At 51.9% G+C, this 19,301-nt stretch overlaps 5 protein-coding genes across 5 annotated transcripts in view; 4 read left to right on the forward strand and 1 right to left on the reverse strand.

Moving 5' to 3' along the window:
- The window catches only part of A1O5_09817 (methionyl aminopeptidase), a gene marked incomplete at both ends in the record, with an annotated part of 1,860 nt that extends 1,330 nt beyond the window's left edge, over positions 1 to 530 (forward strand). Inside the window, 3 exons of the mRNA XM_007750395.1 lie at positions 54 to 218; positions 311 to 397; positions 474 to 530. Coding sequence (XP_007748585.1) covers positions 54 to 218; positions 311 to 397; positions 474 to 530 — 309 coding nt within the window. The remainder of the gene's footprint in view (positions 1 to 53; positions 219 to 310; positions 398 to 473) is intronic.
- A 5,642-nt stretch (positions 531 to 6,172) lies between these two features.
- On the forward strand, positions 6,173 to 8,525 carry A1O5_09818 (uncharacterized protein; the record flags this gene model as incomplete). The annotated part of the gene is made up of 3 exons (XM_007750396.1): positions 6,173 to 6,807; positions 6,857 to 8,112; positions 8,161 to 8,525. 3 exons carry the CDS (start codon positions 6,173 to 6,175, stop codon positions 8,523 to 8,525), a joined length of 2,256 nt encoding a protein of 751 aa, XP_007748586.1.
- A 2,695-nt stretch (positions 8,526 to 11,220) lies between these two features.
- A1O5_09819 (uncharacterized protein) lies at positions 11,221 to 12,339 on the forward strand (the record flags this gene model as incomplete). The annotated part of the gene is made up of 1 exon (XM_007750397.1): positions 11,221 to 12,339. One exon carries the CDS (start codon positions 11,221 to 11,223, stop codon positions 12,337 to 12,339), a length of 1,119 nt encoding a protein of 372 aa, XP_007748587.1.
- Positions 12,340 to 16,886: 4,547 nt separating this feature from the next.
- On the forward strand, positions 16,887 to 17,906 carry A1O5_09820 (uncharacterized protein; the record flags this gene model as incomplete). The annotated part of the gene is made up of 1 exon (XM_007750398.1): positions 16,887 to 17,906. The coding sequence occupies one exon, from the start codon at positions 16,887 to 16,889 to the stop codon at positions 17,904 to 17,906; it is 1,020 nt and encodes a 339-aa protein (XP_007748588.1).
- Positions 17,907 to 18,293: 387 nt separating this feature from the next.
- A1O5_09821 (uncharacterized protein) lies at positions 18,294 to 18,809 on the reverse strand (the record flags this gene model as incomplete). Its single annotated transcript, XM_007750399.1, has 3 exons — positions 18,294 to 18,423; positions 18,524 to 18,573; positions 18,684 to 18,809. The coding sequence occupies 3 exons, from the start codon at positions 18,807 to 18,809 to the stop codon at positions 18,294 to 18,296; spliced, it is 306 nt and encodes a 101-aa protein (XP_007748589.1).
- Positions 18,810 to 19,301: the final 492 nt, after the last annotated feature.

Here is a 19,301-nt window from a genome sequence, read left to right on the forward strand (position 1 = left end):
AAAAAAAGCAAAAACAGAACCGTCCTGACTGGCTAAACTGCGCACCACCACAGGTAGGAATCTACGGGTACGGGCTGAACCACGACGCCCCGCTGGCAGTCCCTCTACCCCTGGCCTCCGCCAGACGTCTGCACAAGACGATCCGAGAGAATTTCAGCACGTTGGTCTTCTGCCGTCGCTACCTCGACCGGCTCGGCGCGGAGAGGTATCTAGCTGGCGTAAGTATATATATCACCCCCTCTGGCGCGCCGCTTTAGAAGGCAGGGAGAAGCCACATACTGACTGATACCCAACGCGGTCGGTTGCCCAGATGAACTGCCTCGTCTCCAACGGCATCGTGGAGCCTCATCTACCCCTGATGGATATCGAAGGGTCGTACTCGGCGCAGTTCGAGCATGTGAGTTTCTCCCCTGCTTGCGCTTTCACGAACATATAGCACGACGCGAGGCTTACGATCGATCTTCCTTTCTTAGACCCTGCTCCTTCGTGAGACGCACAAAGAAGTCTTCAGCCGCGGCGATGACTACTGATGACTGCTGAATGGGTGGGCGCACCCCCGCCCCTACATCCATCGATCCTTATGCTAGGTTATGATTGGGGTGCTGCGCAGTTCTGTTGACGGTTTCGCGTCTATCTGCAAAGTACCGACTACGTTCCCTTTTCTTTTGTTTCCTCCTTGTATCCCTTGGTGCTGGTTTTTTCCCCCTTCTCCTGCTCGGCCCTACATACTACCTACTGGGAGATTGGGAGGCGGGGTTTTTTTTCCCAGCACCGTGACGCGAATGCGAAGGGGTCATCTCGTATGGGTGTTTCATAGGTATTTGATATAGCTGGTATGGGTACGGTATGCATGTCCAATTCACAATCGGAATCCATTGAGTGTCGGTGACGTTCCATGGGCCATTCTTTCATGTTTGGAACCAGATAGATGAATCGACCATTAACCTGCCATGCCCCGAACGCCACATCAACCTGAGTTCGAGGACATGGAAGGGCCGAAGACGGACAAGTCTCTCCCTCAAACTCCCTGCGTGGGAAGAGGCCCCGATACGGGATTGACTATAGGCTTGTGCACTAGGGCTAGGAGCACTGATAGTTTTGTATGATTTCCGAGGTCAAACGCGCTTCATGCGTATTCGAGGCCATGTACATACATCAACAGCGGTTGGTTGCTCAACCTGCTGCAGCTTGGCTTGGACAAATTTAGACTCGTCTGCATGCTCATATGTCCTCCTAGACTTTGGCTTCGCGTACTTGGTAATGCCCTTGATAATCAAAAGGCCATGGCAGCTCCTCTTTTGGTAGAGTCGGTCACACAATGCGCAGACGGTTCAATAAGCCATCCCACTTGACTTCCAATTGTCAACCAAAACTGGAATTCCTCATCTCCAGCTGTTCGTCAGCTGCAGAGATCGAAGAAGCGCTCCACGCGGGATAAAGATATAGTCCGTGCTTGAACGTACCGGTCCCGCTTGAAAATATCTTCTAGACGCACGAGCCGCGTCGCGAAGAACGAAATGCAGCGCAAGCCTCAGTTCGATGTCTAACGGTAGCGAATCGCCCCTCTTTGCGTATCGAGGATCTTAATCAATTTTGCGAGAGTGTGAGGCTGTTCAAGCGCTGTAAGTGCGCAGATCCCCACTGATTCCAGGGTTGACTTTTGGCACCTTCGGTAATGCTGAACGCGACCGAATCAAGTTGAAGTAGTCCAGAATCTCGACCTGAGAAGACCGTAGCCAAGGAAATGGTAGCCTTTGTCAATCTCAGGACTACCCACAGCCAAAAAAAAAAAAAAAGAAAATCAATACTAATTAGTACCCGGCTTCATGGTCAAGACGGTCCACATTGTTCTTCGGAGCAGCTCACCGGCATGTATGAATTGAAGACACGGAATAAAGCGTAGTCCGACGTCTTCAACAAGCCCGCCTACGGACTTACCTGTACCCCCGAATCTTCTGGTCGTCGTGATTGGTGAAAGTTAGTTTTCTGGCTGACGAGCAGGGTGGCGGTGAGTTCCACGAGCGATGGCTCAGGGTCAGCCCCCTCCCACGCATTCCTACCCAGCCTGAAGGTTACTTAGAGCTCGTAAAAGAGGGCTTCGGGACGCGTAGTCTGTATCTTCTGCCCTGCATCCAGAACCGTGATGTATTGTGGACGTGGTTCGGGTCCTGCGTCCACCCACAGTGGCGAGTTCAAAAGAACGTCGATCTCCTCGCTCAGAGAAAGATTTTCGACTCTTGTGGCGCAAAACATGTGGCGTCCGGCCACGCCGTTGCGGACTCTCTACACAGCTCTCCTTAGACGTCGTGCTCCCCTTGGCACAAACATTTGATTGCGCGTTCTTTGCTTTTTACACATTCTCCATTGTGCATACGGTGGTGACCTGGATGCATTCTTTCCAGGGAGGCAAATTTTCGAACATTGTTGATGCGGAATAGTGCCGGGTCGAGAAGGAAAAGTTGTTCAGCCCGAAAATGCGGTCAGAAAAGTCACTTCAGCATGCCGGTTCTGGAACATCGGCAAATATACTGGGGACTTCCCCGAAGCTCATTTACCAAGCCAACAGCCCCGGCCCAGTATTTCGGATGCAATCTCCAAACGAAATTTCTTGTCCCTAAGACTACGGGGAGACCCCGCGGGCGTTCTGAGCTGGTGGTATGATTAGAGACTTCGATAGACCATTCTTTAAAAGTGCCATAAAAAACGGAGTACTGGACGAGGTCTTTGGCAACTGTCCTCGGCCAAATTGGCATGGCTGTCACAGGAAAATGGCATGGCGAATAGTGTCCCCACGGCACAAAGCCGTTGGTGGGGGGGCCAATTTTGTGCCACAGCTCGTGTCGCCTGTTGGCTTCCCGCAAACTCTCCCAAAACCCGATCTGGTGCCCCCGTCCACTTTCAGATGGGCCATCTCAGGCATGGTCCAAATGGGTGTGCCGCCCAAATTTGTTCCACCCGTGTTCCAGCTGTCTCGAATCGAGATTGCCGGGGTCAGTCCTTCTGAGAATCCACTCAAATCATTGCCCAGCTTTGTAGCCCGACATGCTACGTAGCATCGATTGACGACTTGCAAAAATGAACTGATGTCTTCCTGAAACCGGATGGAAGAGAATGACCTCATTCTCTTCCAATTGTGCAAGGTCGCCTTCAGACGCGAGCACCTGTAATAGGGAGTCGGAAATTGAGGAGATAGTTCCTGGGCATATCTCTTGGGGATCGCTCGCGTTGGACTGGGTGATTCCCTAGAGTTCCCTAGAGGAGTCTCCCTAAAGGTCCAAAAGATGGCTGATTGGAGGTATGACGGGCGTGCCGCGCAGAATGACGAATAGTCTGTGAGATCGAAGGCGGGATTGTCAAAGGGGTCACTTGACCTTGGATGTCCTCGAATCTCTCTTGTCGTGCGCCCGTTCTGTTTCATGTTGCAGAAGTCCTGGCCACATTGGTTGGTCAGGGCGAGAGACAATGATGTAATGTCGGGAGCTGCATCATGACGAATTTTTCGCCGTGTTGCTTCAGGCACCGTAGCGTGAGACTCGATTATTGGTCACTACGCAGCCAGCGGGTTTGGGCTGATCGCCCACCGGCAACTCGTCAGGTGCTCTTTCATGTCCCAGGTCAATCTTGTGTGTCGGGCATTGACAATGAGAACCTTCGGTGTTTTGGTGGCCGAATACGGAGGTTCGGCCATGTGGATCGAGCTCCCGATTGAGGAGGAGCCGCAGCGGGTGTCATCATTGAGAATTATTCTACCAGCAAACCGTCTCTTGATCTTGACAGATAATTTTTCTTCCTTCTCTGTGCTGTACTCGTACCGTACTGTATCATGCATGCGCGTCCCGCCGAGAGTGAGATAGGATTCCATGACTCAGTGGTGGCGCCATTGGTGGTAATTGGTCTGTTCGCGGAGACGGCTTCTGGGCGAAATGAACAAAGAGGAATGATCGACGACGAGGATCATGCTGATCCTCACGGGCACGTGTGGACGATCAGCAAAGTGCATGCCCTTACTGTGATAGACTAGCATAAGCGAGCTCATGACGATGATAGCGGTGATCAAACAATCGCCTGTGGCTGAAGATAGATGAGTAACGAGCGTTTCACCTGTCCGCCGTCATCTCGTTGCAAGAAAAAAAAAATTTGGAGGAACATGGAGGAATTGCTCTGGGAGCAGTTTTGCCAACCGAGATGGGAATCAGAGATGGGAAAATGAAAAGGTGCAAGCCACTGGTGCCTGGGGTGGATGCCCGGCAAATGTGCTGCTGACGAAGCGCGGCTCGCTTCCTGCGCTGGAGCAAAGATGCTGGTCAGGCTGAAATATCCGACTCTTTTGCCACAAAAAAAAGCCACAACCTGGGATGGTCCAGAGACGAGTTGCCGGCTCGAAAGCCACACAGTCGGAGGAGGGTATACGTGTGGCTGTGTGGCTGTGCTTGAGGTCGGGTCGATCTAGTCGATCAGCCTATCTAGACCTTGCATGAGAAGAGAAATTCTACCATGGCCTTTGACGCTCTCCATGGTAAGGATGAGCCTAGTTCGATAGAGCACAATGAGAAGCAGGCACAGAGGGCAAGGCAGCAAGTTGAGAGGGGGGACAAGGTAGTGACTGTGAGAGAAGAGAGAGCGAGAGGCAGAGGTGCATGGATGGTGAAACGCAGTCGGCTGGCCAGTCAGCGGGTGCTGATGACCGGGCAAGTCACCCGCACAGTTCCCCCGAAACAAGCCACGTCGGTGGGCGTCACGGGCGTGGTGGGCGCAAGGTGCCGCTGGGTGATGCCACGGGCTGCCACTGAAAATGAATTGAACGCCACGTCGGGCGTGCGCACTAAGCCTATTCCAAGTGGCAGCTCCGGTCCGGTTGGCGAGGAGCACCAATGGCTCCCCCCAGTTCCTCCCCTGGTCCCTCGTATGCGTGGCTCAGTTAAAAGCATTAGGCGCATTGGTGGAGCTGGTGGAGCCCCCGTGTTTAGGCTTTTCAGAATTGGGCTCCTAGCTAAAACATGGGCTCGATGTTGCCGTACGCCGAACGGAAGCCCGTACCTGCTTCGTTCAGAGGCACCAGAGCCAGAGACGCAAATCGACATCTCATCCCAAATTCTTCCATGGCCGCTACGAGGCTCCACCAACTTAGGGATGAAGCACCCTGGATCCCTGACCTGTGGCCCCCAATCATGGCTGCTAATCATGGACCCGGGGTGCCATGACCGTGGCTAATTCCCATCCATCGCTGCTGCATCCGAGGCCCCATGCCTCCAGTATATCGTGATGAGCAACACCCACCCCCCCGGTCCGTTCATTTTTGACGAGACTCGCTCCACCGCGTGCTACGTCCTACGTGCACCGACCTACTACCTCACACCTCACACACTTACCACACACACTCACAAACCAACAACCTTGCATCTCCATACCCTCCGTACCTCTCGCCGTTCAATCCGTCGATCCTTTGGTTGACTATCTTTTTCTTGTCCTTTTTTTTTTTTAGGCCCTTTTGTCTTCATATTGCTCTCGAGAGCCACCCCCCTCCGGTTCTCACCTTGAAGTAGAGCCCTTGGGATCTCAACATCGATTCAGCCCCCATCCTCGAACAGACTGTCTACTCGACGAAACGCGCACGCAACAAGGCGCAGCAGTTCATACGAACCTCTTACATTCCTGCATCTCCTGCAATCAGATCTCCTCCGAGCACTGTCGCCAGTGAACTGATGCACGACGCTTGACTGCCATCGCCCCCGTCGACAGTTCGACGCGAACTTGGCCGGCTCCATGTGGTTGATTTGACCGCGGTCTCTCTTGGTTCATCAGCCTGAGACGCTGTCCCCGCCGCAAATGTTTCGCAATCGGTCAGTCTTTGCCTTGCGATCTATACCCGTTTCATCTCCACAGCCCTAGCCGGCACAAAGCATACTGACTTGCATTTCGCCGTGGTAGGCGCAATACTCAGAAGCCCGATGAGGAGCTGTACGCGGCCTTTAAGCAGAATTTCCCCGAAGTAGGGCCTGGGTCGACCTCAGCTCTGCAAGGAGATGCAGGTCCTGCCCGCCGATCGTCGACTCTAAGCGAGGCTATCGTGGATGAACCGTCGACTTCTCAGCGGTATGTTTAGGATTTGTCTTACTTCAACCCCCCAGTCCTCTCCCTCGGGCGGCCCCAAGTACTGCCCTACGTTGACACAATGTCTCCAACTCTCCTCCCTTCTGGGCATGGCGATGAAGACGCCAACAACGCTGACTATTTTGCCAGAGCCTTTGAAGGCCAGCAGCAACCCGAGGTGAAGGAGCAAGATGCCACTCCCAAACCATTTGCCGACGCGTGGAGATTTACTCCATCCCTCATGGATCCTAATTCTTATGCCTTCTCTGCTTTTGCCAACCAACCTCCGGGATACTATACTCCCACTCCCGGCGGCTTTGGCACTCTCTACCACCCTCAAGCGGGCGACCTTCACACGCCCGGTATGGGAATAAACACTCCTCTATCTCTACCCCATTCTATCCACGGGCTCCACGCCCAGGACCAGTTGATGCACCTCCAGCACTTCCACCCCCATCTTCTGCATCAACCACATCCCTTCCAGGATCCGTTCCATCAGCAACCTCCTCTTCATGTCCCGACCCAACAACCACAGACATTCGCTCCGCAGCAGTTCCTGCAACATCAGGACTCCGGATATGTGGCCATGGATGACACTCCTCACAAGACGACCCCGACACAGGCCGAAGTAGCTATTGAGCAGCAAAGCATGAATCAACCAATGCGACAGTCGATGTCCGGGAGCGTTGCTTTGACTGGCCTACCGCTGGGGGAAAAGTTAGTATCGACCAGCTTCGCGCAGGCACTTGCTAACGTTGAATGGCAGGTTTCGATTTCATACGACATTAAATGCCCCGACAGCCATGGTCCGGCATGCGGATGAAATTCCAATCACGTACCTGAACAAAGGTCAAGCTTACACCATGTCAATCTGGGACACCACTCCTCCCATCCCACAAAACGCTCCTCTCCAGTATCGTACTTATGTCCGTGTTTCCTTTGAAGACGAACAACAAAGAGCGCGACCTGGAGCATGTTGGCAGCTCTGGAAGGAAGGCCGCGGGTCAAACGAAGCCCATCAGCGAGGTGGCAAACTCCTAGCTGTGGAATACGTTGACCAAAATCCAGGCGGGGATGACGAGTTGCGGAGGCCTCAAATCCAACTCGAGAGAGCCTCGTTTGATGGTTTCGCGGTGACTTGGTCCCCAAATGCCGCCAATGGAGGCCCGGACTGTTCCCTATCATTGCGCTTCAATTTCTTGTCGACAGACTTTAGCCATTCCAAAGGGGTCAAAGGCATACCAGTTCGACTTTGTGCCAAAACCGAGCTACTGACCGCTCAGACAACTACCCACGACGAGCCCGAGGTGTGCTATTCCAAGGTCAAACTTTTCCGCGACCATGGTGCAGAACGTAAATTGTCAAATGATGTCGCACATGTGAAGAAAACAATCGACAAGCTCAAACAACAGATTGCTCAAGCCGAAGCTGGTTTAGGAAGTGCAGGAAAAAGGAGGAGAAGCAGCTCAATCGCAAAAGCCTCAGCATCCAAGCCTGGAAAAGTATTGAAACACAAGCGGACTTGGTCCGTTGACTCTGAAGCGGAGGGTGTCAAGTTTTCGGCCGAAGAGGATCTCCAAATGAAGCTTGCCAGCATGCAAGACATGTTCTCTTCGACCAGACCCGTCAGTATTCTGTTTTTGCGCGGCGAGCCAGAAGATGATCCGGATCTTCACCCAGTCAAGCTTCCTGGCGACGACCCTGAAGGCAAGGAAATCCTGCGCACCACTACATGGGAGTCGAGACAGAGTACGTCCGGCTCCCCTACGTCAAATGCCGGCTCGCCGTCTTTGAGCTCCGCTTCGCAGATCACCCCAAAGAGAAAATTCTCCGACCTGCAACAAACTGCCATTCTGGAGGAGGGAGAAGGCGAACAGGACAATGACCACGCCGGAAGTGCCTCCGAATCGAGACCGGTGAAAATTCCCAAGACGGAAGCCGAGTCTGTCGTTAGACCAGCCCTTTTTGCGGTTGATGTGGACAGCAGCTATCGACCTCCTGTTGAAAGGCCCATTCGTCCAGGTAAGTGTCCGTGTCGATTACCCAAGTATCAATCTGACGTGGTCAAAGTTGCATGCTTCTACGTGCGCCAAAAAGATGCAGCGAAAGAATACTACCGCGCTGTCTACTTGATGCAACGTACCGTGAAAGACCTGATCAACAACATCGCAACGAAATTCCAAATCGACCCTCACAGAGTTACCCAGGTCACGCATGTCAATTCTCGCGGGCTTCACATCATAGTAGACGAGGATGTCGTGAGAGAACTCCCAGAAGGTCAAGATATGATTGTTGAATTCACCCCGCTCGAAACCGACCAACCGGTCAATCACGAATTCATCTCGCTCGCGGCTACGGAAGTGACGGTCGACAGCGAACTACCACCTACGGAGTCATTCATTTCGGATCCGTTAGAGATGTGGTTAAATTATTGAATATTTGTACACCAATCCAGGACCCGGAAATTGCATGAGATACCCCTGGCTTTCTTGATTCTACTTGATTTTCATTACGAACACGACAAATGTTACGGCGGCACATTCTAGAGGAAGGTTCGGATTTGTCGTCATGGGATGAATCTACCTACCTTATTTGATACCCCTTTAATGGCCAGAGGCCATATCCGAACTCGGGCTCTGGACTGCGGACACCCAGTTTTGAGTGTACAGTTAGGTAACAACGGAAGGAGGACAATTTTGCGGCCCGATACCTGCGACAAGGACTTTTTGCAACAAAGTCTTTTTTTTTTTCATTTTCTTTTACTTCAGTACAACGAAGGACGATTCGAACGAAGGGATGATATACGGGTCCCCGAGCGAGCTCCGACCATACTTTCACGAGAAACATGACTTTTCGAGATACCCACATTATTGGAATTTTCGTTTGTTGGAAACGATGATACCCATACGTGACTTTTACTAGAGGTCGTTATCACAACCAATGTATCGACCAACTAATATGGATTTACACAATTATTCAACTTTTAACATTTCTCTCTTTTTGTCGACGGGCTGTTGTTCGTGTCGAATCTACGGCTTGGTATTCGAAGCGCACACAGCGAAATCTCCCGCCAGCGAATTTGCAACATGGGGTTTCTTAGCTTCGGAAAGGAGGATGCCAGGGCGCTTGCCAGGGACTGCTGGGGATTGAACATTCAGAGAGACAAAGCTAGTGGTTCTCGTTCTGCAGGAACAGAATCATTGTGGATTACTGTATTAGCAAGGGCAGATGCAGGAACCAATAACACTCCTGAAACAAGGATGCTGGAGCCAATGATGCCACGTTCCAGAGCCGAATCGAAGGTCGGCAAAGGGTGGGGAGAAGAGATGGCTGTCTGGAAGGCTCCGACGATGGAGAGAGGAGTATCTGCCCTAGGCGGTGGCAGTGTTGCAGGCGAGAATTGTAAAGGTTGAGCAGCCAGAGCATGGTTCCGAAGATAGAAATCAGCTGACTAGCTGGTCTTTTGTTCGGTTAACGCCGCGTCTGGATATATGATACTTGGAACATGCATGAGGCTAATGCCGTCGCATGCACGCTCTACACCAATGCCAATGCAATCCAATCCTGGCTGTTGACAGCTCGTGCTAGAAGAGGCTCTGATCATCTACCCAGTAGACTCTTAGTGAGTCAAGAATAGCTCGGTTCACGAGAGATGAGCGGGCCACGTCAGCCTCAAGCCATTCGAGGCTGTTTTACGGTGTCTGCATCCCGCGGGAGCAGAGGCGGATGGCCACAAGCATCAGGTATCGGCGCAGCGATCGTGACCTCAACCGCGGAACAGAGGACGATCAAGGAGACGTCGCAGGGGCCAGCGGGATCAAGAAACCGAGGCCGGGTGGTCTTGGCTGCATTGGTCCATGAACGATGTCCCAGTGGGATCGAAGATGTACAAGTGGTACTACTCTGTACCGACGTACCAAGGTACTTTCTGTACATGGCAGTGCCGAAGTTGGAAGAATGCCATCTTCACCGCCACCAACCTCCCATCAGGGAAAACGCGGGTCAGAGCTTACCGACAAGCGAGACATGCGTGCTGCTAAGACAGGCTGTTGCCTGCAGCGAGCAGTCAGTGCCAAAAGGGAAACGGAAAGGGAGCAAAGGCATAGTATTCCCCAGCCACCGCGTTTTTGAGGCGGGCGAAACGGTCGCCAGCAAAGGAGAAGCGCCTCGTGAGGCCGGGAAATGACAGGATGGTGAGACATGCCCGGCCTTGGAAAGCTAGCCTTTGTCGGAGAGCGTTGCATTGACTGCTGGGGGCGCGAGCATCGCCATGATTGTCGATGATTGCCGATGATTGTCGATGATTGTCGGCCTTTTAGTGCGGTGCTCGTCCACGTCCTCCGCACAGTACTGGGTGCCGGGTACGAGGCAGCGTTTTGAGACATACCGACTATGACGCAATGGGCCCTGCCTTGAACCGCCACATATCACTGCCACAGTCACGTGAGTGCACGTGGCTCTCCACCTCAACCTGGTTGTCTATCTCGACTTCTGTCTTGGTTCCTCAACATCATCATCGTTCTCTTCACAAGTTCTCTCAAGTAGCTCTCCCAACGCCATGGCTATATGGCTATCATACCAGACAATGGACCGCCTCGGTTGAACGCAGTCATATTCTTGACTCCTTGTCACGATTTACAAACCCATCGGTGGTGTCTCCTCCGTCGTCGACCACCCTGATTCAAAATGTCACCTCTTTGTTGAGCCTCCGTTTCAACAAGCCTTTTTCTTTCTCACCTTTGTCCCTTGAACCTCGCTTCATTGTCCGGCCTGACATGAGCAGCTTGGAACAATGCCGTTGCATTCTGTAAAAGTGTTCTTTGAAGCTTTATTCACTCATGGTCTAGTCAAATAGATTCCAGGTGAGCAACTGTGTGCAGCAGTAAGAGGACAGTCATCTTTTTTTTTTTTTTTCTTTTTTTTTTTTTTAATTCTCGTTATACTGCCACACCCACTGCGCCCACTTTCTTACGCGCAGATTCACTGCTCCGTCTCCGAAAAACAAACACTCGTTTCGTCGTGTCTTGCTCTGTGCTACAGTGTTCCATCACTTCCACCTCGCCGCCGACAACATTCTGCTCCACGACGGCGAAGCAAAACACCCATTCCTTATCTCTACGGCAAAGCAAAATGACAGACTATTACTCCGTGCTTGGTGTCTCTCGCGATGCTACCCATCAACAGATCAAAGCAGCATACAACAAGCTAATTCTCCAAGCCCACCCTGATAAAGGTGGATCTCAGCCAAAGTTCATTCAAATTCAGGCTGCATGGGAAGTCCTCAGAGAACCTGCCGCCCGCGCAATCTATGATGAAGGCCACAACGCAACCAACCAGAAACCCAAGAAATCTCAACCACATGGCAAAGCTCAGAACGCTCAAGGGGGTCAATTTCCACGCGATCAGTCCCATGGCGCCTCAGACGACGACATTCCCATGCCGGGTGGCGGTTCCTCTCAAACGTCGAACGACAACCACAGATTCGGCTCCGGCTCAAGACCTAACGGCAATTCCTGGACTGGCTATCGTGAGTCTGCTACAGGATCCGCGTATACCGACTGTTATGGCGCGTCTGCTGGCGCAGCAAACGACAACGACACGAAGCCGAGAGCTCCTCGCACCTCAACGCCAGAAGATACTTCACACCACCGATCTCGCAATGAGCGGTCCAACTACCGAGAATCCTACCGCCAGCCGAGACCTCGAGGCTATCATGCTTCTCCTCCGCCCCCTACCGCGCCAGCCGAACTCAATCTAGAGACTGTCAATGCCCTTGTCAACAAAGCATCTCGAAACCTCATTCAGTACAAACATCTCCTCGGCATGCTGCGCTCATCTACCAAAGCTCGTCCGCTTTCGCCAGAAATTCAGATCAAACTGGAGCATGTACATGGTTTCTTACAGAATCGTGTGTTGAAATTAAATCAAAAAGTCAATGATGTCAACATGTACAACCTCAACCTCAAGACCACATCAGAGATGACGGACTCATTCTTTGTGCCTCTGTGGGAGCTCACCGTCAATGACGACAATGAGACGCTGTCGGACCTGGGCACGTCAATGTCAAGGGTGATGGCGGATACCGATGGATTCATGCGGAACAAGATGGGGTTGAAGGCACGTGGCCTTGAAGCCAGCGAGGATGACAAAGCCACCCAAGGCTTGAGAGCGAGTACTGAAGCGCTGGAGAGACTATTGACCAAGGTGCTCCTCACAGCGCCGGGGGTTGCGCCACCCAGGTCCTGTTGAGTGGTGCACCCTGGGTCGCTGGAGAGGATGGTTCTTTTGAGCTGGCTGGCAACACGGCGGCTGCACTTCACACTGTTGAGCAATACAAGACAAGTGGTGAAAACAAAGCAAAATCCACGTGCCCAGTTCCTTCAACCGGACGTTCGCTTCTGACACAAAGGGACACATCGATCGTTGGATGAAGCGGTCGTCGTCGGTCGATGTCGACAGAACCCGGCAGAAGCATATTCTGGTCCAGGAAGGTCGAGAACGATCGCCCCGCCTTTGACAAGTGATCGACAACATGCATACGCTCCTTGTGTGGCTGTGCAGAACGTCCAGGACCCTTATTACCTCCTGCATACCGCGCTACGCGACAAAGATACGCTACGACATGATATGATGCGCCAGTGAGATGCTGTGGTCACCCTCCTTCACCCTTCCCTATCCCCCCTCCCCCCACTCCCTTCCTAATTCCCCGTTCCATTTGCCGCAAAAAGGTATAGCAGTCCTTTTGTACATGAACTCTAGATGGCGAAGGGCCAACGCTAAATATGCAGGGTCCACACTGGCAGAGGCTTCTCAACCTCGAACTCCGGCATCCCCTTGTCCTGCTGAAACCGAGGAACACTTCCCTCCCATTCGTCTAATCTAGGACATACACATACGCCCCAGAACGAAAAGGGGAATTTGGAGAAAGGCTAATAATCTTAGAAACGTGTGGTATCCAGTTAGAGTTGCAGACACGCGTACGGGGGTATGCACATATCTAGGTACATACAGGCACTGGTTTCCTCTTGGAGGTTTTGTTCCGCGAGGACATCCATGGAGATGGGGGTGGATATGGACAAAGCCTCTACCTAGCATTGCGGCCACACGAACATACCCATCTATTTGTTTACTAGGTCCATTGCCCTACCCCGGCTCCTCATCATCGCCACCTTGTCTGATTCCCCAAGACCAGAAGACGCGAGAGAGAGGATTAACTTTCCAACGAGTCTCGCGGATCCGGAAAGAGGCATCTATCTATCTCTCTATCTTGCTGTCTTATCCTCTTGCACCCAGCCCTCCTTTCCCTCAGCCCAAGTCCCATCGCATCGCGCCGTGGGTGGCGATGACAATGGACCATTGTGCGTTCCACTTGCCCTTCCTTTACCTTTCCTTTCTTCTGCTCTCCTCTAGTTTTTGCCATGCGGGTATCCCTCGGTGCGTTGCGGCCGCTACACAACCGTGGGTAGGTTGGTCGGAAGGTGGGTACGGGGACAATACACTTCCTCTCCCCCCCTTCCTCTGTCTACCCTGGCAAACGCAATCGAACTGTTCGAGATTCTCTCCCCCAACGGCGCCGAACCCGTTTGTCAACTATACTAGCCAGGCCTGCTACCCTCCGAACCCATGGTACGTATGTATGTAGCTCCCTCGACGATGCATGGCTTCGTCGCTCCTACCAGGCAGCCAGCTGGTCAGCCATGGGACGCTGCCGGGCGTGAGAAATCGCCGCTTGATATTACCACATAGACCCTTTTCTCGGCTGGAGGTGTTCGGTTTGATAGGCGGAGTCTGGAGGAGGGAATTGTGAGATGATGCGTGAGCCAGAAGGGATGGGATGAGGATCGGTTGTGCTGATGCTGAAGAAAGGGGGGGTGGGGGGGGGGGGGGGGGAGGTTACGGGGAAGGAGTTCGGGATGAATCAATAGGTGGATGGATAGAGATTTCATTCCTTAAGGGACGGAAGTAAAACACCAACCTATTAATACTGATGGCTTTAACTACCCAGGTAATTCCTCCCCAAAATGATGAATCAAGTGGATTAAAATCTTGCGACTAGTAAAAAAAAGTCGCGCTTGCTTCCCGCCTTCACAAAGGAAACATGATCTGTATGAGTGACTTGAGTGACTTGTATTGCTGCCGTCTTCCTCTGTAGCTTCGCCGGACTGACCAGGTAGGAGAATCTTGTCTCCTGCTCAATTCAGGGCTTCTAGGTGTCCGGAGCCGCAGTCACCCTCACTGACGATGCAGGTTTCAATCGCTCTCACACCTGGGTTTCGTTCCAGCCAGCCAGACTGGAAAGCAGTACTCGTATTGTTTTTCCAGGTCCTATTCAGGATATTAGAAGAGTGCAGCATATGTGGCTCCAAACCCAGTCCCGAAAAAACCCCTTCTTGCCCGAGCGAAACACCCTCGTTAGGCATTGCTCTGTTCGACATATTATTGCTCCTCAGTTTTGTTCGAGTCATTCACGATCAGATCCTGCGCTCTTTCAACGTCCTCGGTGGCAGGTGCCCACAACAGCCAATAAAAAATTGGCTGCACGCATTGAATCCTTCCCAAATGTAATCCTCCTAGAGCAGAGGTAAGTTGTGAATTCTGGTAACAACATTTTGGCGGAAGAACGCGCCAATTCCCTGAGAAAGTCTTGGGTCAGCGTTTTTCTTATATGTCTGTTATGTTTGCAGGGAACATGGAGATCGGTTCGCAGAGGATTGAACTCGACCAAGATTGACCGGAGTTGGAAAGCTGGGTTCGCCAGTTTTTCGAGACCGAATGTCCCTCTCCATGACGGGATACCTTTGGGCAAACCCGCTAATAATAGTAATCCGACGTCGTTTGGAGGGTGTGTCGGGAGACAGTATCGTTGCAGAGAAGCGGAGTCCCGAAGAATGGATGCTTGATTCCATCTTGGGCATATCAGTTTTCAACCTCCAGCTTCTGTTTCAATCCGGTCTCTCAACCAGCCTTTCATCCATTCTCAAACTCTGCGCAGTGCTGTGAACTCATTACAGTCGCTTTGTATTTGCATCTTCGATCGCATCTTCCAAATCAGTTTAGGCTTCCGTCCCAATTGACAGCTAATGACTCTAAAATACCATGTATGCCGTCTCAACGTAAGTATCCTCTTTCATCTCGGACAGTCTGCGATCTGGGTCCGAACCATCGACATTGCTGGCATTGGATTTCCTCTTCGCTTCCAGTGCTCTGGTACGGGCGTAGACCTGCCCACTCTCTGGATCTCCGTCAAGACCCATCGTTTCATGTATTCAATGTCAAGAAACGGAATCTGTGTCATGAGCGCTTCGATGGCTTGAAGATTTCTGTCGTCTGTCTCTTGATCTCCATACTCAAAGGCTTGGTCATGTTCCTTCTGTACATCGCAAAACAACCGCAGTGATTCGGGAAGACTCTTGCCGGCGTAGCGGGACCCAGGCAGTGCGTCTGCCAGTCGACTGAAGTCGATGTCTTCTCTGTCTCGGACTGGAGGTTCAGACGCTCTAGACCGGGAGGGAGCTTGACAAAGCCATTAATCGAGCACCATGAACAGGAGCTCTGGAGTCTCTGAAGCAGCGGTCTGAATAGATAGGTGTTCGAGGCGTTGAGGGCAGGCTCCTTGAGATTTCTCAATCCAGAGAAGTCGAATGCACTGAGTTGTGCCCGGCGCCATCCTGGACTGTCAGTCTCAAATGCATTATTCTTGGCTGCAAGTGCGTGACCAGTTACATCGCTCGCAGTTTCAAATACTTCGACCGGGCGTTTACGACAAATATCACCTGAACAACAAGCCTTCGGCCAAATGCAGAGGCGCTCCAGGTCTGGGAATGAAGAGATAAACTCTGTCATCTCTTGAACTCTTTCATGAATATTCTCGATAATCCGGAAGAAGTCCTTGGTGGTGAGCATAGTGAGGCCGACGTGGATCGCAACTTAGATACTTCATGAGTCTGTTGTACTCTCCCCAGTCGTGGACGGAGATGCACCTCCACCAAAGAGGCTTAGATACATGGAATGCCTTCTTGCAGGCTGCACGGAAGTTTTTAGCTGTATCCTCGCAGAATTCTGTGCTGAGATACCGAATTGGCTGTGGGCCGGCGCTAAGTTCTTGACTATTTGCTACAGGACTTCGGCAGGGAGGTCCATAAGTATACGTTTTTGACCATCTTCGTATGCCGCAATGTCTGGCATGGGATTCTATCCGAGGAAGGTAGAAAAGGGAGGTAATTGGCGTTCAAGAAGACGAAAAGCAAAAGCAGGGAAGGACAAAAGCGGCGGACGGCGGAGGTGGAGATAGAGATGGACGGAAGAGGCGGACGCATCCGCTTGCGCCGCCAAGAGAATAGATCATGCTGCTTTTACTGAGAGTACTGTCACTGAAAGACAAGTTCGCTTGACACTTGCCTCGCCGCCCTAACTCGTTCCTTCGCCTTCTCAGCCCAATTTCAAGTCGACATCGACAATCTCTCGACAATGTTCGATGGAGAGGTGCTCGGATCCTGTTGCAGGGCCGTTCGGTCGAGAAGGGTCACGTCCGAGACAGTACGCCGACGATACGGTCAATTTCTTTTAAGTAACTGAAGCCGCAGATCCTCCTCAAAAGCGGTAGATGCGAGATAGAGCCGATTCGGCCGAAGCTCAAGGCTGCCTATATTGAATCATTGATCAAATGGTAGGTATCGGGAAGGCTGATATAAAAAGGACGGCTGTCATGGCTCCAGCACACCCGATCTATCCAGCAAACCTTGAGGTAACGATTTGTTTGCGCGGGAGCCACCCCGTCAGAAACAATCAGCATCAAAATGTCGGGAACATTGGCCGTTGTGAGCCAATCGTGCAGTTCTATCAGCTTCTTCGACCTTCAGTCGAGCGAAAGGACGGCATACCTGACAGACCTCATCCCAGAACCGCATGAAATATTATTCGATAGCAAAAGAAATGTCATGTACTGCAGCCACGCCTACCATCACGGACACTTCTGGTCTCATGGAGACAATGGCCATCAAATCTCTGTCATCGATCCCAATAAAAAAGAGGTCGTCGACATAATTGAAACAAGACCCGCACTCGGCCCTCATGGGCTAGTCCTTGATGCGAAACAAGACATCCTATGGTGCAGTTATGAAGAGCATGAGTCCAGCTCCAGTGGAGGAGTGATTGGCATCGACCCGAACACCCGCAAAGTCATCAAACAAGTCGAGAGCTCGACGAAGACCCATTGGTTCGTCGTGACGCCCGACGGGAAGAAAGCGTTCACTTGCAACAAGACTGCACCATTCATCTCCGTGCTTGATTTGGAGAACCAACGGATGATAGGGAAGATCGAGAGCCCTGGAGGAACAGAAGAGTGCAGTATCTCACTTGATGGGAAATATGCCTATTTTCCAACACCCGGCACTCAATTCGGCAAGATCCCAGAAAGTCCACAAGTCCTGGTTATCGACACTGCGATGGACAAGATTGTTGCCAGGATCGCTCTGCAATCTGGAGCTCTGTCGACATATGTTGCAGGAGACGGAAAGATTCTTGTAGGCGAGTATCGATACGTCAACGGCTTGGCGGCAAAAGGGCAATTGTCCGTGTACGATTCGAAAACAAACAAGCTGGTTGGAGCAACCGATATCGGAAAGATGCCGCTCACTCTGCGCGCTTCTCCAGACGGCAAGCTCGGATTCACGGCGAATATCTTCGAGGGATCGGTGTCCGTGGTTGACATGTCGACAATGGAAGTTACCAAAACGCTCGTGGTAGACACAGAGCGCAGCAAGGTTTCAAATATATGTCAAGGCGCACATGGAATGGTCTATTTCCCTCGAGACTGACGGTTAACAGTTAAATGGCTCTGGGGCAAGCTGTCGACATCGCCATTGCCTTCCTAGGACGTTTTTCAACACCACCAGGCCCCGGACAGTGGTATAACTGTGATCGATGAGTACCTTTATAGGCGATACAGCTTCTTCTTCTTCTCTGTGGCGGGGGGCCTCACCTAGTGGATTTGTGGCGTTCGCAGTCAGCCATGTCAACTTGAATCCTGGATGTGAAAAGATGTAGGATGATCCAATGGACAGCTCCAAATTGGGTAGATATCTTATTGGCCTCAATTTGCTCTGGTGAAATATGTCTGATTCTGTACACCTGCAGCGCCAGACATATTTACAAGCAACCTTGAATCTTCGCTTCACCCTCGTGCCTGGTGTATTCGTCTTCTTTCATGACTTTCCGCCGGCCATCTTGTTTACCGTCCCGCCGATGGCGCCGTCCTCTTTGAACATGCCCCCGATCATTCCATGTTGATCCAAGGGACCCCCAATCTTTTGTGCCGCGCCGCCAATGGCACCCCTGAGTTTTTTTTTCCCCAAAAGTCAGAGTGGTATCCAGCGCTCGGGGGGACGAGTGGATGAGCAAAAGGAGGGGAAGGGGGGTCAGCGTGCCGACTCACTCTGCTGTGAATTGATTTCCGACGGAGCCTTCGGAGGTCAGCATCGGAGCCTACGGGGAAAGAAATTGCATTGTCAGTGGTTCAACTAGTGCCATTGATACTTGAGAGAGGGGGAAATGGCACAAGCAGGCGTGATCACAACCGTGGGTGATTGACGTACTTTAGCACCTGGAGCAGGATTATACTCCATGACGGGGTTATTGTGCGGATGTTCTGCCTTCGACTCGGGACCCTGCCCCGTGAACTTGGAGGTGTCGGTTTGACCTTTGGCGATGTTGGGCGTCATCTTGGTCTTTGGTCTCGTAGGCGACGATATACTGCAGGGTTATTGATCTTTTAAATGGGAGAATTTGGTGGTTCAAATGGATCAATGTCGAGGCCGGGGATTAAATATGTCGGATAGGAATGCATTCAATGACCTAGCACGATGAAATCTAGTTGTGTTCTATGACCTACCAAGCGAAATACCTCTGGTTGTCTCCTCCGCAGTGCCCTCGTTGTTGCGTCATCTGGGACCGAAGCATTCTGGGCTCGCCGGTACCAGAAGCCCTTCAGAAGTGTAGATCATACGGAGGGTTTGAGAGCGAGGAGGCATGGAAGCGTCATAGCGTGCTTGGTGGTGGATGGAAGACTCTGCCGTCCGCTTCTTTATTGTTAGTCTATCCGGAGCGAATCATCGGCTAAACCATGCCCAGTTTTGCCGGTATCAAGCCTAGTGAGCCTACAAATGTGAGTGGGCGTCTTTGGTGTACCGAATATGTACTCAGTAATACTTGGT

Source organism: Cladophialophora psammophila (assembly GCF_000585535.1).
Source record: "Cladophialophora psammophila CBS 110553 chromosome Unknown aczJe-supercont1.17, whole genome shotgun sequence".
NCBI lineage: Eukaryota > Fungi > Ascomycota > Eurotiomycetes > Chaetothyriales > Herpotrichiellaceae > Cladophialophora > Cladophialophora psammophila.